Source organism: Emydura macquarii, unplaced genomic scaffold (genome assembly GCF_026122565.2).
Source record: "Emydura macquarii macquarii isolate MOO-44397 ecotype Brisbane River unplaced genomic scaffold, CSIRO-AGI_Emac_v2 contig_1230, whole genome shotgun sequence".
Classification (NCBI taxonomy): domain Eukaryota; kingdom Metazoa; phylum Chordata; order Testudines; family Chelidae; genus Emydura; species Emydura macquarii.
In genome coordinates, this window is record NW_027131367.1 from 18,563,485 (window position 1) to 18,583,698 (window position 20,214).

The window sequence follows — 20,214 nt, forward strand, 5'->3', positions numbered from 1 at the left end:
CAGCCTGGGCCCCGCCCGCCCTGCACTGGTAACGGAGCACGTCACCTCGTTGGAAACAGCCCCCCCGCCCCCCCCAACTAACTTCCTACAGCCCCCCCGGTCACCCCAACTAACTTCCTACAGCCCCTGGTCTCGCTCCCTCGCTAAGGTGACACACACAACTCTCTGTCTGTGAATTGCCCCCCCCGGGATCCGCTCCACCAGGCCGGGACCAAAGCGGGGCGGACGGACAGAAACCCGCCCTGCTTCACAGGACCGCGGGGCCGAGCCCCCAATGGACACTCCAGGCAGCGATCCGGCCCCTGGAGAACCCCCGGCCTGCCCCGCGGGTAGCCGCCAAGTGCTCGGGCTGTGACCGCCCCGCCCCGCCCCGCGGTGCCGAAATCCCCCGTGGCCGGGTGGGAGCGGCGCTGTCACTCTCGGGAGGTGGGGGGGGCATAGGGCATATACCGCTGCGGGGGGGCTGGTGCAGGGCTCTGCACGGGGAGGCGGGGTGGGGGGGGGCTGTATATATCTATATATCTATTGCTGGGGGCCGGCACTGCACGTGCTGCTGTATGTACCGGCTGGCGGGGGGGGGGGGGGGGGGAAGCAGCCGTGTCTGCGGCCAGGTGTCTCCGCTCCTCTCCCCCCACGGGCCGCTCGGTTCCCTTTGCTGACCGGCCCCGGACGATCCGCTGCTCCGTCCGCCTTCCGGAGCCGGCATCCCGCCCCGCCCCCACCCCGGGGTGTGCGCGCCGCGCTCCAACATCTGGCTGCGCCTGGCTGCACATCTGGGGGTGTGGCGGGGGGAGGGGCAGCTCCGGCGCTGGGGCTGCGCGGGGAGGCGGGAGCAGCGCGCGCGGGGCAGGTGGCTGCCGACCCGTCAGTCTCGCCTGCCCCAGCCCGAGGTCCCCCCCCCCCCCTCGCTCCCCGCCGCCTCGTGCCCGGCTCGTTAGCCAATCAGCGTCACGACTCGCCGCCGGCGCCCCGCCCCGCCCGGGGCAGCCGGCGCTCCGGTTGGCTGCCTTCCCCACCCACCAATGGAGCTCATTAGCCCAGCGAGCCCGGCTCTCATAGGCCGCCGGCTCTGCCCGTCACGGGGCGCCCGCTTTCCTCCCGCCCCGCCCCTCCCCGGCCCGGCTCGGGGGCTGCCCGCTGGCGGCAGAGGGGCCGGCGCGCGCTGCGGAGCGGCTGTCAGTCCGGGCCCGCCGCTGCCAGGGGCCGGTTGCACGCGCCCGCCGGGGGAGAAGCCGCGAGGCAGCGGGCGCGATGCTGGCCCTGCCGCCGCCTGCTGCGGAGTGACTCCCCCCCCCCGTCCTCCTCCTCCTGCCCCGGGGCAGCGCAAGATGCGCCCCCGCGCAGCCCGGCGGCACTGAGCTCTCCCGCGCAGCGCAGCCCCGCGTCCCCCCATGCGCGGCCCGGCGGGGTCCCTGCGCGGCTGGGCGGCGGTGCCCGTGCCCGTGCGCTGAGCCATGCAGCCCGGCATATGGTCCAGCGCCTGAGCCGCTGCCTGGATGCGCCCCGCGCCCTGCCGCCGCCGCTGCCGCCGGTGAGACGGACCCTGCTGCTGCTCGGCATCATGCTCTGCCTCTGGCTCTACGTCGTCTGCTCCTGCGCCGGCTCCTGCGCCCCCGGGCCCGGCCTCGGCGCTGGGGAGGCCGCCGCCGCCGCCGCCGGGGGTCTCCAGGCGCTCGCCCAGCTGCTGCGCCGGGCGCCGGCCGGGGGAGCCCAGGGGCTGGCGGGTCCCGCCGCGGAGATGCGGGAGGAGCCCAGCGCCGCCCCCGCCAGCCCCATCTCCAGCTTCGTCAACGGCTCCGGCGCCAAGAAGCTGCCCCAGGCCGTCATCATCGGGGTGAAGAAGGGCGGCACGCGGGCGCTGCTGGAGTTCCTGCGCGTGCACCCCGACGTGCGGGCCGTGGGCGCCGAGCCCCACTTCTTCGACCGCAACTACGAGCGGGGCCTCGCCTGGTACAGGTACCCCCGGACCCCCCCATCCCATCCCCATCCCTCCGCCCGCCTCCCGACGTGTGTGTCCGGGATCCAAGCGGAGCCGCTCCGGGGTCAGTCCCTTGCACCGAGCCCATAAATCACCGGCCTCGCCCCGCGGCCGTTTCTGCTTCATTTCCCCCGGGGGGAGGGGCAGGGGGTCCCACTTGCACCTTTTGTGCAGCTCCGTCATTTATAGCCCCAGAGTTTACAGCAGCGAGTCACTGAACGCGCGGAGATGCCGCTCCCGGAGCATCCCCCGACGTCGCTCTTCGCTGCAGAAAAGGGGCTTGTCTCGCTGCGGCTCCGGGCTGCCTTTTGCACGGGCCCGGGCTAGCCCCAGCCGGGGTGCATTCCCCCACCCCCCCCCGACTTCTTCCTGCAGGCTGCCCGCTGCGGAAATGTGTCCACAAAAAGCGATGCGCCCCGGGGGGGTTCCCGTTACCGCAGGGTCTGGGGGAGGGGGGGGGGAATCCTCCTTTAGAAAGTTGTTTTTCTTCTAAAGTTGCTGTGCGGGGGGGGGGGGGGATGTCTTCGTGCGAGGTAGAAATCGCGCACCCCCCAAGCGGCTTCTCCCCCCAATTCCGTAAGCTGCCCTAAGCTACTTTCTGCTCCGCCTGTAGGAGGGCGCGATCTCCATCGGGGCGATGTCCCGGGGGGGGGGGAACCACTGTGAGACCCGCTCCCTCTTGCTAACAAGTGGGGGGCGGTCTCCGGCCAAGAGATCCGCGCCTCTCCCGGCTTTACCGACCGAGCGGCGCATAGACTCGCCGCCCGTGGCGCACCACAGCCGGCCGGGCCGTGAGTGGAGCGAGCGCAGGGTCTGCCCGGAGTTCGCAAACTTCCTCCCGGCGGCTGGGGCTGATGCTGCGGGACCGAGGGAAGCGAAGCGCGGCGGCCCGGCTCTGCACCTCCGCTGGGGCTACGTCCCCGATCCGGCCCCTAGGAAAGTGCCCATCGTGTACCAGTTAGTGGTTTGCTGGGGGGTGCAGGTGCCCCTGCCCTTGTTGTGGTTTCACAGATAGCTGCTGCTGCTGCCCCAGGTTCGGCCGCTGCCAGGATCAATAGAAACGTGCCTCTGGCTTCAGGGACTCGCGTGTATTATTTTTAGCGCCCTTAGTTTGCTTTGGCCCGGCCGGGTTTCGGCGCGGCGGTAACCCGGGGCAGGGAAGCAGTGATCTCTGTTGGGAAGGAAGGGACACTGCAGCGTCTCTTCCAGCGCATCAGCGCCTGCTGGGCTCCCCTTCTGTGCGACAGGCAATCTCTGCCGCGCTCCGGTGCTGCCCGGCGTTAATTCGAATCCGCCTGGGCGTCTCTCAGCGCCTGCAAGGCGCTTCGGGTTTCATCGGTAAAACAAAACCACAAAAGCTGCCTTTGGCCTTAGACGTACAATTTGCTCGTTCAAAGTTTAGAGGGGAAGATCTGGAGTTCAAATGCACCGGCTCCTTTTGGTTCTTTTAAACGCCGGGAAGCTTCGGCTGGTGAAATAAACGTGCCTGGCGTGAGTCTGATCTCGGGGGGGGGGGCCCGTTGTTTGCTTTTTATTTTCCTGTGGGCGGGTGTCTCTGGCCTGCAGACTCCGGTTTACAGTAAATTCCCATTTGCAGCTAGATCCCCCCGTGGTGTTGGAGGATCTGGGCCAGATTCGCTTGGGGGACTTGGAAATAAAGAATGCTCTGGCCCGAGCTCCTGAAAGATTGCTGCGCCGTGTCTTTCTGCACCGGGTTAACTTCTGCGGCCCGACTTCTCCTTCCTCGCCGTGGGCGAGTAACAGTCTGCGATTCACTCTTTGTTCTGATTTCTCGGCTTGCCCCGCGGTGCCCAAATATGGTTTGGTTTTGTCCGCCTCTCCTACCAGCCTGGTGTCTCCTGCTTGCTGCTCCGAATTGTGTTGAAGGCTCTTTTGGCAGCATGGGTGTAAAACAGAGTCCTGCCTTCGGGACAAATAAGAGATAGAAAAAAATAAAGTCTTCCCCCGCCCCCGAATAAAATGTACACTTTCTTCTTTAAAAAAGCGCGAGGGGGAAGGACTGGAGAGTCAAGAAGCTGCTCCCGGGAGACTGCAGTGACTTGATTGTCCTCTCTTCCCCCTCTCCTGGGAAGAGTTACAAAGGCAGGGGCGAGGAGGCACCTGCAGCCTTCATCTGCCTGCTTGCCTCGTCACTAAGTTCAGCTGCCAGCCCCATTCCTGGAAGTCCCGTTGCTGGCACTTTATGACCGGTGAAAAGCTAATCACTCGCATTAAATCCTATGAGAGAGTGGACTGGTGCCTGATCTAGAGCGAGCCCCGGCTGCGAGTTGATGGGAAGGGATCGATAAATAGCTACCGATTAAAATGCACAGAATATAGCACCAGCCTCTCTAGTAGAGAGATATTGTGGGGCTATAGACCCCCTCTCTCAATCGTGTCGTTAAATAGATACGATTTTTATGTAGAAAGAGACCTGGGCGCATCTTAAACAAAACCAGGGCTCTACTCCTACATTAGTCCGGTTTGATTGTCTTGCAGTAAGTCATGTAAACCGTGAATTTCACACGTGACTGCCGTGTAGCTGCCCGGTCACTTTAATGCTTTCTTGAAGGGAAAAAAAAAATGAAGTTTTAAAAATTGAATGAGTCTTTGAAAACATATTTCAGGCATATAATGTTCGAACTCCAGCACAGTGAGTCTATTAAATTAAGTAATTAATTTAACCCCCAAAGAAAGGTGAAGGTATAATCTCTGTCAGCTGGAAAACCATTTGGTGGGGAAGGGGGGGAAAACCCACTTAAAGCAAGTGGAAAATCCAGCATCACCCATAGAGTTCGTTAAGGAGGTTATAGGTACAAAACGCTGTTAGTGGGGTATATTTAATTCCTTACTGATTTGGAAGTGAAGAGAAGTCTTGGAGTCCCGCGAAAGGAAATACTTTATTGCAACAAACAGAAACCAAACTAGCAATTAATCTTCTGGGCAGCCGTTCTCTTCTTCATTCAGGGACATGTTGCACAAGTCAAATCTATTTTAACTCAATCCTGAAACCCATAAGCAGACGCTAAAATTAATGAGAGTTGTGTTAAGAGTGCAGGATCAGGCCCATTCGAAATCTCTATTAGTCACTTTACATATGCTCTTAAGAGTTTTTCGGGGGGGGGGGGGGGGAGTGAGAAGGGTGGGGTCCCTTTTTCAAGATCTTCCAACAACCCACGACTCAAAGCACCAGTGTGTCAGTTTTTTCTTTTATTGATTATTTATTCAGCACTTTAATAACCATTTCATTAGCAGAGCCTAAAGCGACATTGGTAATCTTTGCACTGTTGTTGCTTTCAAGGAAGATGCATTAAGGGAGTCAAAACAGGGTTTCTTTTTTTAATATCCTCCCCAAAGTACAACACAAAATTAATGAACAAAGCTGTCAGGGTGACGAGAAACATTAACTTCTACACTAATCTCTGCTGAAAGAGCAGCCTTAGGATCCTACCGCAGCCAAGGCAAGATAATTGCCTGGAAAAATGTAAACTCGATGAAAATGCTGGGTTCTTTCCCACCCCCATGCTTAGTTTGAGCAAGCACCTTCATTTCCCTGCTGGTCCTACAATCAGCGCTGCATGTAAGGGCTGATCAGTGGTGAAAATCTATCAGCCTAATTAATCCAAAACTTTATCCAAACTTGGGAGTTAAAGTTAAAATAAACTTTCAGTGTTTTCATTTGAAATGTAAACTCAAAAGTAGGGTCTAAATTTTTCCCCCAACACAGTACCAATAAGATTTAAAAAAAAATACAGATGAAAAGATTTTGTTGTTGCTTTTCTCTTTCTATAACTCTTCGTTACTAATGCAACCACTGCTTTCAAGCAAGAAACTTAAACCCTGCAATAATCTATGAAAAATAATGCAGTAACATAGCCAATAAATAACGATGACTTGTATTTATACATCGCATAAACAGTGGTGTGAGTGCTCTGCTCATAACAGTCTTAAAATGGGAAGGAATAGTAGAGGCATTTATTAGCATAGATCAAGATTTAGACTATATACCATATGGCCCATGTTATCTGTGTGGGGTGTTCACAAAGAAGTTACTTGCCTGACTTGTATAAGGTACACTTGATGGCCTGTTATATTGCACATTGTCTTTTCTGCACACATTGCACTGTTCACAACCAGTTAAGTGGGTAATGATTTTATAGTTTGATAATCCGAAGAGCTACAATGGCAAAGCAGATGAAGAGATTTGCATTAAGCATCAGAATTTAATTGTAGTTCCACTTGGCATAACAAGGCGGGTGATGAAGCTCATTAAAGATGTTGATTCCAGAAGAGGGGGTTTTTTCCTCCCCCCCCTTCTGTTTGCTGTGGTGATTCAGGGCTGATGTGAGGGGAAAAAAGAGTCCTCTGTCCCTGTAGTCAAGTTTGCTTGAGACCAGGACTAGAGTGCTTTAGATTTTACCTAGTTTATTCATTCTCATACTGTCCCAGATCACGTCCACATCCTTTTGAAGATGAAGTGAAAATATTAATTAAAAGCTTTTGTTCTGGATGATTATTTCTCCCTCTGCCTCCCCCCAAAATCAATATATAATGGATGTTATTTGCAATTTAATATAGTTATTAAAATTTAAATATTTGAGCATTGGATATTGTCTAATATCAACTATTTCCCCTATCACATTACCTATCTAGTGTGCAAATAAGCATCACAGAGGAAAACAAGCTAAAATTATAACTAGTCACAGGTAAATTACAATTTGAGGTTTTAATAGTAAATTTAAAATGGAAATTTTTATTTTATACAATTCTGTGAATACTACTTTGTTTCTGAACAGCACCCCCCCCCCCCCCCATTTAACTTTCAAGCTTGTGTGTTGCTTTGACATTTTTAGGATGTTTAAATATTCTTCTGATATTGAAACAAGACCATATAGTGTGAAAGTCTTAGGAGAACCAGATCTTTGTTTTGACCAAACTAAAAATACAGTGGTAATATTACAGGCTATATATGCCCTGTGTCTAGAACATGTTGTTAGATCTGTATGAATTATCAGAGAATTATTTTTGTAACTTCTGCATTAAGTAGTTCAAACACCAATTTTCCTAGTATCTTTCTCTCTCACACACGATCAGTTTCACCACTGATAAATTGCTCAGATTAGTCACTTTGGAAGCAGAATGAGGTTAATTAAATCACTGCATTGGACTTGCACTTCTGTAGTACATAATGGGGTAAAACTGGTTAGATACAGGACTGTGTTGTCTGGGTGGAGTTTCAGAGCAATAGTCAATTTATGAACACTATTTTCAATGGGTGTGGGATGGAACTGCATAATCTGAAACATGTTGGGGTAGGAGTTATTCATTTCTAAAATCTACAATTCTAGGGCCCGATCCTGCAAACACATAAATAATTTACGCACGAGCAGTCCAGGGGAATATTCATAGGGTTTGAAGGATTAGGGCCTTCGAGTAGAAAAATTCAGGCTTTATAAAGCAAGCAGCTGCTTAACTTTGCGCATGTTGGAGCCAATAGAACTACTTGCACACAGCATTAAGCATGTGCATAAGCAGTTTATAGGAGCATGGCTAGCATGAATATTTTAAATTTTCAGATCAAGATTAGCAAAATACTGAGTTTTAAAGAAACTTTTTTTCAGTGTAAAGGAATACTAAAAATAGAACTATAAAAGAAGTTAAAGTTTAAACCCTCTGAATTTAGTTGACAGCTGTGAAGATTTCAAGCTCTTCACATTTTAATTTCAATGCTGTTTTGAGAGAGAGACTCCCACCCTCCAACTTCTGTTAGCAAAACATAAAACAAGCCAAGGAGGTCACACAATGTATCCTGCAGCGGTTACTGAGAGGAGTAGTAGATAACATCTAGCTAAAAGGAAGTCTCTTTGAAATCACTTACTACCAGTTCTGGGATTTCAATAGTGTACTGCCTACCCTACAGCCCTTAAGGAGAAATAAAAAAAAAGTAAACTGCATTTATAAATACAGTGTTTGGAAATGAGAACATGCATGTTACAAAGCAGAAGAGCTGTCAAGATTTATTAGCAAAAAATGGTGTTGAATGTGTTGAACTCTGTTTTTAATTAGGCACCTAAATTAGACCATAAAATGGTTGATTAATCTTTTACAAGTGAAGGGGGGAAAATAACTAAAAGTAATTTAATCATAAATGTTATCCCAGATGCAGTGAGTTGGGAGATGGTCAATATTTAAAAGAAACATACATGCTTTAAATTTGGAAATGCCCATATTAAATGCATTCATATTAATTCTGAAACGATTCATTGGAATATAAATTCTTTTAATAAGCTTCTGTTGGAGCTCCAGCCCTTACACAAGTAACTAAGTGTTTACAAGGTAACTTTTCTTATGCAAGTGGACCCATTGATTTCAACCGAACCATTCACATGACTGAGGGTAAAACTTTCAGTCACCAAAATGATTTGGGAAGTTAAGAACCACTGACATTTATTTATTTTATTTTTTAAATGAGATTTAGGCTTCTAAATCACTAGGCACACTTGAAAATTATATGTGAAAGTTATTTACCGTGTTTAAGTGTTTGCTGGATTGGAGGGCCTAAATTTAGCACTTAAAAATGAATATTGTAATTGGAAAATGAACACTGCAATTGCTGGACAGATTCACAGTTTATAAATGTCATAAACTAAAATCTGACCGTGTCTCTTTTTAATGAACAAAGGAACTTTTTTGGACCAGAGTTAGAATAAAAAGCTAAAGGAGTTTGACCATAGAAATTAGAAATAAGATCCTGTCTGCCTCCAAACACCCATTGCCTTCAACGCGCTTCTCAAAGTCCTGCATATTTCCATGACCTCTATTGATGTTTTTAATCTATTAAGTGAATGTCAAAAAGGATAAAGAGCTACAGATGATTGATTGATTATCCATTCAGTTTGTTAGTGACAAAATAAGACATTTTAACTGCTATAAAATGCTCACTGTTCAGTTAAAGACATAGCTGTCTCGGATTCCGATTCCACGAACACTTATAACTATTCACAAGTGGCCCACTGAAGTCAATGGGGCCTCTTGTATTTGTAAAGTTACTCACATGCATAGGTGTTTGCAGGATTGAGTCCTTGCTGCGCACATCCAACTGTCTAGTTTTTAAACCTGAGATCTTCCTCCTTTTGGTATATTTCATCCTAGCAATATCTTAATGGAAATATTTCACAGTGGCGGTGATCACTCTCTCTGGAGTTGGTACTTTGTTCTAGTTGAGACAACTTTTTAAAAAAAAATTTATTTGTTTTTAAAAAAAAAACACCCCCCCCCTCCCCCCCAACTTCTGTTGATCATGAAGACAGAGCTCTTAATAGAACTTGCTTATCTTGACAAGTTTCCCTTCTGGAATGTTACTTGTGACTAATAGTATTTAATATATATATATATATATTTTTTTTTGGTCTGAAGTGTTCTTTTATAAATTATACAGTATATTGGCTATGAAGGAGAAGCAAAATGGTGTTTTTTTGTTTTTGTTTTTTGTTTTGTTTTCTTCTGCTTAATTGTTTGCTAGGTAAAGGGGTTGTTGAAGTGAAACAAAACATGATTTTCTTCTGCTGAAAAAATAAAGCAAAATCAGATGGTGTTGGCAAATATAGTCCCTGAAGCAGCAAAATGATAAGAGGGAAATGTTGAATGGATTTTCGATAGCGAGATAGCTGGAGATCCAATGGAAACGAATTCAGTAAGCATGTTGCATTTTTCCGGTAATGAATACAGCATGCTAGCTGCTTCCAATGAAAATGTTTACCATGACAGAAAAGAAATAAGATTTAGCCATTATTGCAAACTAATTATAAGTAGTGTGTGGAATTTTTTTATATTTAATAAGCTTCCTCTTTGGGATTGTTTTTAAAAAATTGAAGTGTGCAGCTTTAACAACCTTGTGTGCTGTGGGGAGAGCGGCAAGGGAATAGCCTTTTTTTTTTTTTTTTTTTTGGTGGTCTGGCAGATAGTGCAATTGCTGTCTCACAAGACCGCCAAAAAAGCTCACTTCTTGCAAATCTAGAATATCAGTTCCATGGTATTTTGAAACTATTTTTCTCTATTTTTATCACTGGGTTCCCTCTCTTTATTTGGGGCAGCAACACTGGTTTACTCCTAAATAGTACTAAGCACTTAAAAGCCTGTCTCACAATAACTATACTTCAACCTATATTGCTTTTGTTTTTTTGACAACTTTTCTACAAGGCCAGTTTGCGGCAGGGCCCAGCACCCCTGGCAATGTGCTGAGTTTCTCTCGTCCCCACTGCATTTTTATTTAGACTACTGGATTGTAGGCTGTGTCTGTGTTTTGGAAAGAGCCCTAGAGCACATAGCCCTCCTGTCATCTAAATACTAGCACCATAAATGTACAGTGTACTGGACAAAACACTGATGGAATCCTAGCCTTGGAAAGCCCGCAGTTTTAGGGCTCGATCCTCGTGCAAATGCTGAGTGCTGACTTTAGTGGGAGCTGTGGCTGCTGGTTCTCTATTTCGAGCATGTTAATAGCTGCATTGATAAAAATCTTCTTGGTTTATTTGGCACTTAAGAATCCCAACTGAGGATCAGGGCCCCACTGTGTTAGGTGCTGCTTCATGGTGATTTGAGGATCTGGAAAGAGTTGGTGAGCCATGAATTTCCCTTCCGTAGGAACAGTAGAATTGCCATAATGAGCAAGTTGTCCCCTAGTTCTCCCAAGTACCTTGTCAGAGCTCAGAGAAGATGGGGGGGATAATTAGTCTGTATCAGAGTCAAGTGGTTTATTGATGATATGGGGTAAAACTCTGGCCCCGATGAAGTTAATGGCAAACTTGTATTGACTTCATGAAGGCTGGGATTTTACCCATGATCGCTGCAGCAACATAAATTCCTGCTTTATAGGGGTAACAAGTGTCTAGTACCAACACCTTTTACAGCATATCTGTTGCTTTATCAATAGTTTGCACAAAGATCTGATGCAGCTAGGTTGCTGAGCGCCCTCCCCTACCACTGACAGCATCTTTCCAGGAGCACTCAAACCTTGCAAGATCTTACTTTTAAGGATGCAAGAAAGGGGTCTCTTACTCTGAACTTCAGTGTGATCTGTATTGGACCTGGATTCCTTTAATTAAAAAACTTCATGCATACGGATCATAATAGCATCTGTGCAAAAAAGGCAAGTGTCTCTAGCAAATGTCCTTGAGTTGCATTTAACTGGAACAAAAGCTGCAATTTATTTTTTAATAAAGCTTTGTTCCTTCTTCCTTTTTTGGATGGTTTCTCTTTAACATTTTTGATTCCTTTGGAATCTTTTTCCCTTCAAAAAGAGATCGCGCTATTATTGAGCTTGCATTGTACTGGTTTAAATCAGTATTAAAAAAAAATCGTTTGTCGAAGGGATTTTTCCACCCACTTGTTAACGGTTGCAGGCAAGAGTCCAATAGGATTTTAAATGGGGCTATCGCTACTTCTGTGTCTTTTAAAAACAAAAACTTGCTCTGCAGGGCACTTACTGCCTCCAGTCAGATCCCCACAGCCCCAAATCACATGGTCTTAGTTACTGTGTGAAGTTATGAAGAAAATGGCCCCAGAAAGGAGGGGTGGACTGTGATGATCAGTCAGCAAGGCCCTTGTGTTTGCGTGGGATCATTCCTTTAGATCTGAGGAGGGTTGAGTTGTTCAAACAGATGGCAAAGATTATTCGTGTTGCTGGGCTTTCAGTGTGCTACTCTGTTTCAAGCATGTCGCCTGATATGACGCATGTGATGAGTTCTTCCCAGCACGATGCTGAGGGGAGCTATAGTGTCTGCCGTGATCAGGTTTCATAGCCTCACCTGTTAAGTTGTTGAACTTTTTCAAAGTTGACCATGCGCTGGGAGTGTGTGACTTATTTGGGTGGTGGGATCTGCCCGGCTAATCTGATTTAGTGCGCTGTTCTGTGGTATGCAATGGAACATCACGCTGATGATCGGCATCAAAATAATTGAAAGAAAATCCCTGGTGCCCAATATCTTTTTCAATTTTTTTTTTAAGTGGACAAGGTGAACTCTTTTTGTACCTTATGGTGCAGCTGGGTATTCCAGCTTCTTTCTGGGAGGTAGACGCTTTGATTGTCATTTGAAAAACGTAGGTGCCGCACTTATTTTATTTCTAGATGTATTATACTGCCTAAACAGTTCTTTATTTCCTACCCTGCCAAGTGCTGAGTACCGTCATTGTCAAAAAGAAACAAAATTGAGGATGTTGAGTAGTTGGTAAGAGCAGGCTTTAATTGTTCAGTTGCGATAGGATGGAATAACCGCCTAGACCTTGGGCTCCTTGTAGTAAGAAGTATAGTCCTCTTTCAACAGGAACACTCACCTCTTGTGTTGGCATAAACAGCAGTGATCAGTGGGTTGGGGGTAATTAATATGCCAAGTCTGTGTTGGACAGATAACATATGGGCTCCGAAGAACAACAAATACAAGGTCACGTTATTTCGGCAGCTTAATTAGAAGGTCAGGAACCTATCAATTGCTACCTGTTGTCACCATGCGGTCTTTGAGGAGTGACTGAAGCAGTGTCTGTGTGATTGTATATTAAACGTCCAAGCACAATAATGTCAGATTCAGAATAGTCCCACAGGTCTAACGTGCAAAGATGTTCGTTTATCTGATCTTGTTCGTGCTACCAACAATTTCACGTCTCTCAGCTTGTAGTAATTTTATTTTAAACTTGCAACGTTACAGCCCAATTCTGTTTCTTAATGATCTTACATGTAACACTTCAAAAAATGTAATAAAGCCCACAGAGAACATCAAAAGACACCAGAGATAGCAAAACCCACTTTTTTTTTCTGGGTGTTTCCATCTAAATAAGATTTTTAACTAAAACTTCTGGTTTCTAACTAAAAATTTTAACTAAAACTTCATGCAACTTGATTCCCATGACTAGCAGCACTCCCATAGATTGCAATATTGGCCACTAGTTAGACTAAATATTATACACGAGGCGGAAGATTTGACTGGGAAACATTACACAGAAGTAACGAATAGCTTATGAAAATTCCTTTTTGTATCCAAACTACATGCATGACTTGATTCAGAGCTGCTGTGCAGAGCATGGTTATTAGCCACAGCATAAATGGGGAGGGTAAAAGGCTTCTATACTAGGCAAGACGTGTTTAATTAACCAGCTTCCCGTCTCAATTTTTGTTGCCAGTGACGCTATTTAATTGACTGTCAGGCACCCATTACCATGACATGGAATGTTAAAAATGAGCAACATATTAAATTTGATCAGTCACAAACAATACCTTCGTCGATCCTTGTGCTACCATTAGAAGAATTTCTCCAGGCAAATGCTTGGCCAAAAAAGCTGCATCTTGCTACATGCTCTGAACATCTGTAAATGTGGATTCTGATGGACTAGTGGAGGCAACAACGTTTAGGATTAGAATCGTGCCACCAAAAACACCCCATCCTCAGGCCTTAAAGGTGTCTGCCTAGGGACAGTAAGGAAAAGCAGTAAGAGAAAACCGGGAATTTCTGCAACTTTTGGTGCACAATGGCATCCTGGTTTATCAGCAAATCTATCTGAAATGAAGACCATTCCTAATAACTAGTATTTAGTACTCTCCTGCCACTTGCTGGTTTTACAGATTATATTTCTCTTTTCAAAAAGGCTCTTCTCTCCTCTGTGACTGGTGCAAAAGACCTATGCTAAGAAGGGAAATGGACTAGAGTGAAATCTATCCTACCCACAGTGCTGTCAAATGATCAAGATAAACAATGGGTGGAGGAAAAAAGGAAGTGTAATTATTTCTCAAGGCTCTCGGCCCCAAGAATTTTGGGCCCAATCCTACAAGCAGTGATGCAAATGCCTGGCTTTACACACGAGTAGCCCTGTTGGAATATGTCGGCGTAGGTACAAGGGGGAAATTAAGCATCTGCATGCATGTTTGCAGAATCTGGGGCTTAAATGTTACTTGTAGTAATATCAGGAAGCAAAACTTCAGGCAAAAATATGTGGTGTCTTTTTTGATACTGTTGCTTTAACGCCCAGGATCTGATCTTGTGTCCATTCAAGTTTATTGAATGGGATCAGACTCTCTTCTTCATTAAAATAAACTTTTTTTCCCAGTTTCCTTCTATTCTATTAAATTAGAAACGGTATCAAAACATGAACAAAGATTTTTTTTTTCTTTCTGCTTAATACTGTCAAAATATGTAACAAAATAGTTATAAACATTGTCCTACTGTAAACAAACTCCATCAAAAAACCCAGGAGCCCAAAATAATCTCCCAAACTAGTCCAGTTAAATGTCCATTTTTTTTCTCTGAAGAAAAAGGTGGCAGGGGAGGGAAGAGACTCTGTATCAAGGGCCAGCCAGCTCATCCGTTACTGTTAACTCCCGGGTTGAATTCAGTGGAGCTGAGGCAGTTTACATCATCAGAGGATCAAGGCACAGACTGTGCTAAAAAAACCAGGTTTCTAAATTTAATCTTCCATTCGAAATGACAAGCGGCTAACTTCATGTTGTGCTTAACTAAGTATAGTGGGGCTCCTGCAAAGCGAGGGTCAGACTTGCACAAGTAGTCCTCAATGAAATTAGTGGGCCTGTCTGTATGAGTAAGCCTCACCCTACTGAGGAAAAGTCCTAAAAGATCAGGGCGCTGATAACTGGGTTGGAGTTTGAAAAATGTGTAAATGATTTTTAGGAGCACAATCCCCATGGGAAGACTCGATTTTTATTTGTTTAAACCTTCCTCTAGTACGGATTGCTAGCAGTTCAGCGCTCAGTTGGTTCAATCCGTTAAAGTGAGAACGGCCTGTGTGGGAAGGTGGTAGAGGGGTTGACTAAATTCTGAATTTTCCTTGATGAGTCTGATCATGCACGACTGGTCTGTGACTAGCAGAAACAAGCTTTGCTGGAATCCGCCCTTTAAATCCTCTTACGAAACATACCTTTAACACGTAAGCTGTTCTAATGAGGGGATGCACTTTTTAAAAGAGAACGCTAGAGCCGTAGATATCAGGAATTGATGCATGGCAATTGCAAAATACTTCTTAAAGTCCTCAGTCACAGTGGAGGTTTTGATAGATGAAGGATTGCAGGGTCAGGTCCTTCATGCATATATTTCTGTGGCTGTGCATGTGTATATATACATCTGCAACCTGGAGCCTTTTTAATGGTTATTGCATAATTGCTGTAAAAACCTGAATGCTAGTTGCATTTTGTAAAAAAAACCTCACTTTTTTGCAAAGATGCAATCTGTCTCCAGAGAGGTGAACAATAGTTTTTACATTACATTTTAAGGTGATTAAGAGCTGTACATGCAGTTGAACCAATAATTTACACTGATGACCAGGAGATCATTTGTGGATTAGTGTGTTATGCAAATTAGTGAATAGGTCAACAAACAATTAAAAAAAAACATTGTATCAATGTGTGATATTCACTTATTTTAACAAGCATCATTCCATATTTTTTTATTTTAGAGTATATCAGAGCATTCTAAAATATATTGTAACTCTGGACCCAATTCTGCTCTCAGTAACAGCGACATAAACCTGGAGTAACATCAGTGAAGTAACAAACAATTCTTGAATAGCCCCGGTGTCATTTAGTGCCGTGTAAGGCCTATGGCTAACAAAAACCGCAAGTGTTCATTAATTGACTTCACTACCACACTTTGCTATTAAATACTTGTTTAGAAATTTGCAAAGGCCAGATTCTGGGGTGTTTTCACATCACCTTTTAATGAATTTTCAAAACAATAATTATTTAAGCATCGTGGGGTTCTGCTGTAAGTAGGCCAAGTATCCCAGCCTTTAAACATCAGCATAATTCGTCTCTGTAAAAATGTAAGCTTATGTTTTATATCTAGGAAACTAGTTGCCAAATAAACTTCTTATAAACTGTAAGTCTAAATGCCTCACTCTGATGTTGGCCTTGCTGCTGGGATATGCAAACACTGCTGGAAATGGGCCTTAACCTGGACTGACTTACATGATCCAGTATTATATGCTCAGGGATGCAGCTGCTATACCAGGTGTGGCCCCAGAGTAACGGTGGTGAGTCAGCGCTAAAAGTGGTAATGACTGGTTTAACTAAATTTCAGTTCAGCTTGGTGCATGTTGCTTATTAAGATAATATAAAAAGAAGGGCAAATAGATCAAAGATCTTAGAACTATGATCCCATAGCTCTGCAATGCACTGTATGGCAGGGTTTCTTAGATCACTTAGTCCCTGACGGTTTAGTGGTTTGGGATAGGAATTTCATGGGTTCTTATGGCTTACGCCCCTAAATAGAGGCGCCAGTGAAAACTTCCCCGCGAGCCACTGAATTCATTCTTTGTTGGAATTAATGGATGGATCCTAGTCTAGAAAGAGAACCTGTGTTAGCCCTGCACTTAAACAGACTGTTCCGTATAACAGATCTATATACCAGAAACATGTATTTGGTCTGGAAGCAGAGATTCTAAGTGCCCTACTTACTGATTGGCAGAGTTGCAGGCTGAACTCATTAGTGTTAGTCAAGTTTTTGATTGGTGTTTAAACTTACTATGGGGGTAGGTGGAAGGGGATTGTAATATCTCTTCTCCCACCCCCCTGCAATGGGCATGCTCTGTCTGGGTGGCGTTTCTGAAAGGTTGAGAATCCGGTTAATGGGGCGGAGGTGGAATGGAGCCTTTGCATGGTTGTCAGACTTGCCATGGATCAAGCTCAGCTAAAACTGAATAGCAGGTTAGCGTTTCAAGCCAGGTTTCAGTGCAAACTGATATGGGGTGGGAGCTCTCATTGTCCGTCCTTAAGCCTGTTAATTACAGGTTCTCTTTCCTCTGTATTGCCTGGGTCTGTGTTGTGGAAGGTGGAGTTCTTTTTCTGCTAATACTTCTGCAGCATCAGGACTTTGTGTGTGAAATCCATGTTGTATGTTGCTAACTTCTGGCATCTTTTAACATTACAGCTATTAGCTCTCCCCAGAGACCGTGCTAAAGTCATACTGGTAAATGTAGTGTAATAATGAATTAGGCTATATATAAACAATAGGCCCAGGTGGTCTGAAAGCAGATTAAGAGCCTGTGAATTTTTTGACTTAAAAGAAGTAAAAGTACCGTATCTTTCCCCAGTGCTTACATGCCAGCTCCTAGAACTGCCACACACTGAGAACTCCTAGGTTTCCTCAGCAGACTTTGCTGGCTGTGTTAAGCGACTGCATGGTTGGGCCTTAATTGAACAATAAATGGAGGTCTGTGAAATCTGTCAGTTTTGGTGAACTTTTCCAGCTAGTTTGATTTGTATGTTTTTGTGACCACCTATTTTGTGTGAATTTTTTTTGTCTGAAAGGAGCTGAATAGTGTGTGGCATCAGTGCCCTCTACTGGATGGAATAAAAACTGCTCAACTTGGAATCCTATGCCAAATACTGCTAATAGAGAGCAGGAGTTTCTGATCTTTGCTTGCCCAAGTGTGAAGTTTTATTAGGTAGCCAAGGGTATGCAACAAAACCCTAGTGATATAAACTTGGTTTGGGGTAAAAAATAGCCTCCCTTTAGTGTCTCTAGGATGTGGAGACTGCAGAAGGATTTGGCGGGTTTCCTGCCAACCTTTTGGGAAACCCAGCCCAAATTTTGGGTTTGTGAGGAAACCTGAAACTTAGAGCCAAGGAAATATTTGTCATGTGGCTTGTTTGACAAATCTTGCCACTTTTACATAAAAAATATCTGAACCATATGTATTTTCATTATTTGCACACCTCTACTCAAAACCAGGACAAACGTTTTTCATAGGAAAACTCAAAAACATGTGTATTCCGTGGCTCGAAGGACAGTGCTTTAGTTCCCAGTTCCTCCTGAATTCACCTGCACACCGCCTCTCAGTCACCCAAAATCCCAGATCTAATAAAGAAAAACCACTGCAGAAAATGATGAATTGAAACAGAAGGGAAGCCACGACAAAGTGGTGAACAATTCCATGCAGGCCTGATTCTGCTGGCCTTACTTCCATGGAGTAGTATCTTACTCCATGAATAGTCTTCATTGACTTCCACTTGAGTAAGGGTGGCAGAATTGGACTCTAAGGCAGGAGACTGCATTTAACATGGTTGAAGGGTGATCTTGCATTTCTTTCCCGTTTGTTTGGACTGATGCTCATGTTTCTGCAGTGCTTTATCGCTCTAACTAGGTTCTTATCGTGTGCCTGCCATAGTGCTGTGAGTGCCTGGCGATTGTCAGTGGTAGCAATGGATCAAGCACGGTGCTTCTAGCAGATCGGTCCTTGATTTCTGTGCTCAGTTGTATGCAACTGGGTCCTCTGAAATTGAGCATCCAGTCAGATGAACTGCAGGGCTGGGTTCTGCGTGGCCTCTTCAAACACTATGAATATCCCAAACCACTGTGGTGGCTTGCCACGGGGCCTCCTTTTCAAAATCCTTTCTGATGGCCCCCCTCTGCAGCGTGAAATGATGATGCCGTTGTTACAATTCTGGGGCGCACTTGAGGACCACTTACAAGTGGTCGTACGTGGGATCCCTGGAAAATACCCTGCACTAGATGGGTTTGTAAATGATTTTTGCATAACATAACGACCCCAATTGAGCTTTCCTGCTCTGTTGCTCTCTGTTTTATTTGGGAGCTGATCTGTCTCAATTATAAGTGCCAGGGCACATCTACATCCAGCGGACGGAAGCCGAGAATAGGCATTGTATGTGGCTGGTTCACAATGGAATCTTTTCACTCCTCAGGCCTAGTGAGGAGGCTGACGGCACGGTCTCCTTTGGGAGCCTATAGGGTACAGAGATCAAAGAGGGGTGAGTCCATTACAATTTAGATTTGGTTCATCCATATGTTTGGGTATTTGAAAGACTTCAATGGTAACCAGTCCTATATCTCAGATGCCCATTGATTTGTTAATCTGACACTTGCTTTAATCTGAATAATAATGGTGCTCATTCAAACTGAGCAGTGTTGGGGAAAAGTCATTTAACTTGGGCTCTACTAAGTTCTTGCATATAAGCTTGCTGGGTTCTTAAATCCTTCAGCCACAACTTTGTCGTTAGGAGTAATTCTGAGATCAGTATTTAAAAAAAAAAAAAAAATCCATAGGAGCTATGGGATATAGTAAAGAGAGATGAGTTTACACACATATACACATCCCACAGTCTGGCTAGGCGGCTGTTAATTGGATGAGGTTCTGTAGATTCCATCTCAGGCTGCATATATGGGTGCAAAAAGTTGAGAAGGCGTGTGGTAGGTGCTGGATATTTTTGGTTCTGTCCCATAACTCTTCTAACTGGATCCATCAGTCCTTAACCACGTACTTGATGATGGTTTCTAGTGAAGACGACAAGATGTGATCTCTCCTGGTGAATAAGATGAGCAGCCAATGTTATAAAGAAAGATGACCAGGGTAGCCCAGAAATAAAAGGCCAGAACAACTGGGGCGTGTGCATGTATGTATAGTCCAGTAGACTCCGTCTCTGTCAGATCAGTGGTATGGAAATGCAAAGTCTTTCTTTCAAGCGTGTGCATGTAATTAGAAGCTGTACTTCACATCTCTACATACAGCAGAGAACATCTTCATGGCTGAGTCCTCTTTGAAAGACCACTTGACAGTGTTTAGTTGACTGTCTATTTTGGATCTACTATTTATGCCAGGATCTCGAACCCCTGTAATTAATGGGCGGGCTCTGCAGACACACCTACTTAATGTTTCTCTAATTAGTGCCTGTCCTCCTCCTTTTCTGGGAGTTTCACTCTCTCCAAAGGCCAGTTGTTTTCATCTGATCTAGAACTTTTTTGTTCTGATTTGACTGTGGATGGCAGACCCCTGACCTTGTACCTTTCATAACTTTACTGGGCAGCAGTCCCAGTATGCTTTTTTTTTTTTTTAAACTTAATCATCATTTTTCTTTTTTGGGGGGGTGGGGGAGGGAGGGACGAGTTGAGGGCTGGCTTGGTAAGTGGATTTTGCAGAGGTAATTGTCCAGCCCTAGAGACTTCTTTCCAAACATGCCCTGGACCTGATGGTTTCTTTTGTTTATAGCCAAGCTAATTTAATTTTCTGTGCAATGGCTACTCCCTTTATAACGGTAATCGCAAATCCAATGATGAGCGACTGGAGAAGGCAATCCCATTTGTACTAAAATGCATTTAGGGATCAGCGTAGAGAGGCTCAACAGTGTATTAATTTGCTAGACCTTTTATTCCAGAGGGTGGCAAATATAGTTCATCCCGGTGCAGCACATACTGTCCAGGTCTCATTCTAGTTTAAAGCAGGTT

At 45.5% G+C, this 20,214-nt stretch overlaps 1 protein-coding gene across 1 annotated transcript in view; it reads left to right on the forward strand.

Moving 5' to 3' along the window:
• Positions 1-645: 645 nt before the first annotated feature.
• Positions 646-20,214, forward strand: part of LOC137152773 (heparan sulfate glucosamine 3-O-sulfotransferase 3B1-like) — a 40,563-nt gene continuing 20,994 nt past the window's right edge. Inside the window, exon 1 of the mRNA XM_067547701.1 lies at positions 646-1,956. Within this exon, the coding sequence (XP_067403802.1) occupies positions 1,469-1,956 (488 nt within the window). The 5' untranslated portion in view covers positions 646-1,468. The remainder of the gene's footprint in view (positions 1,957-20,214) is intronic.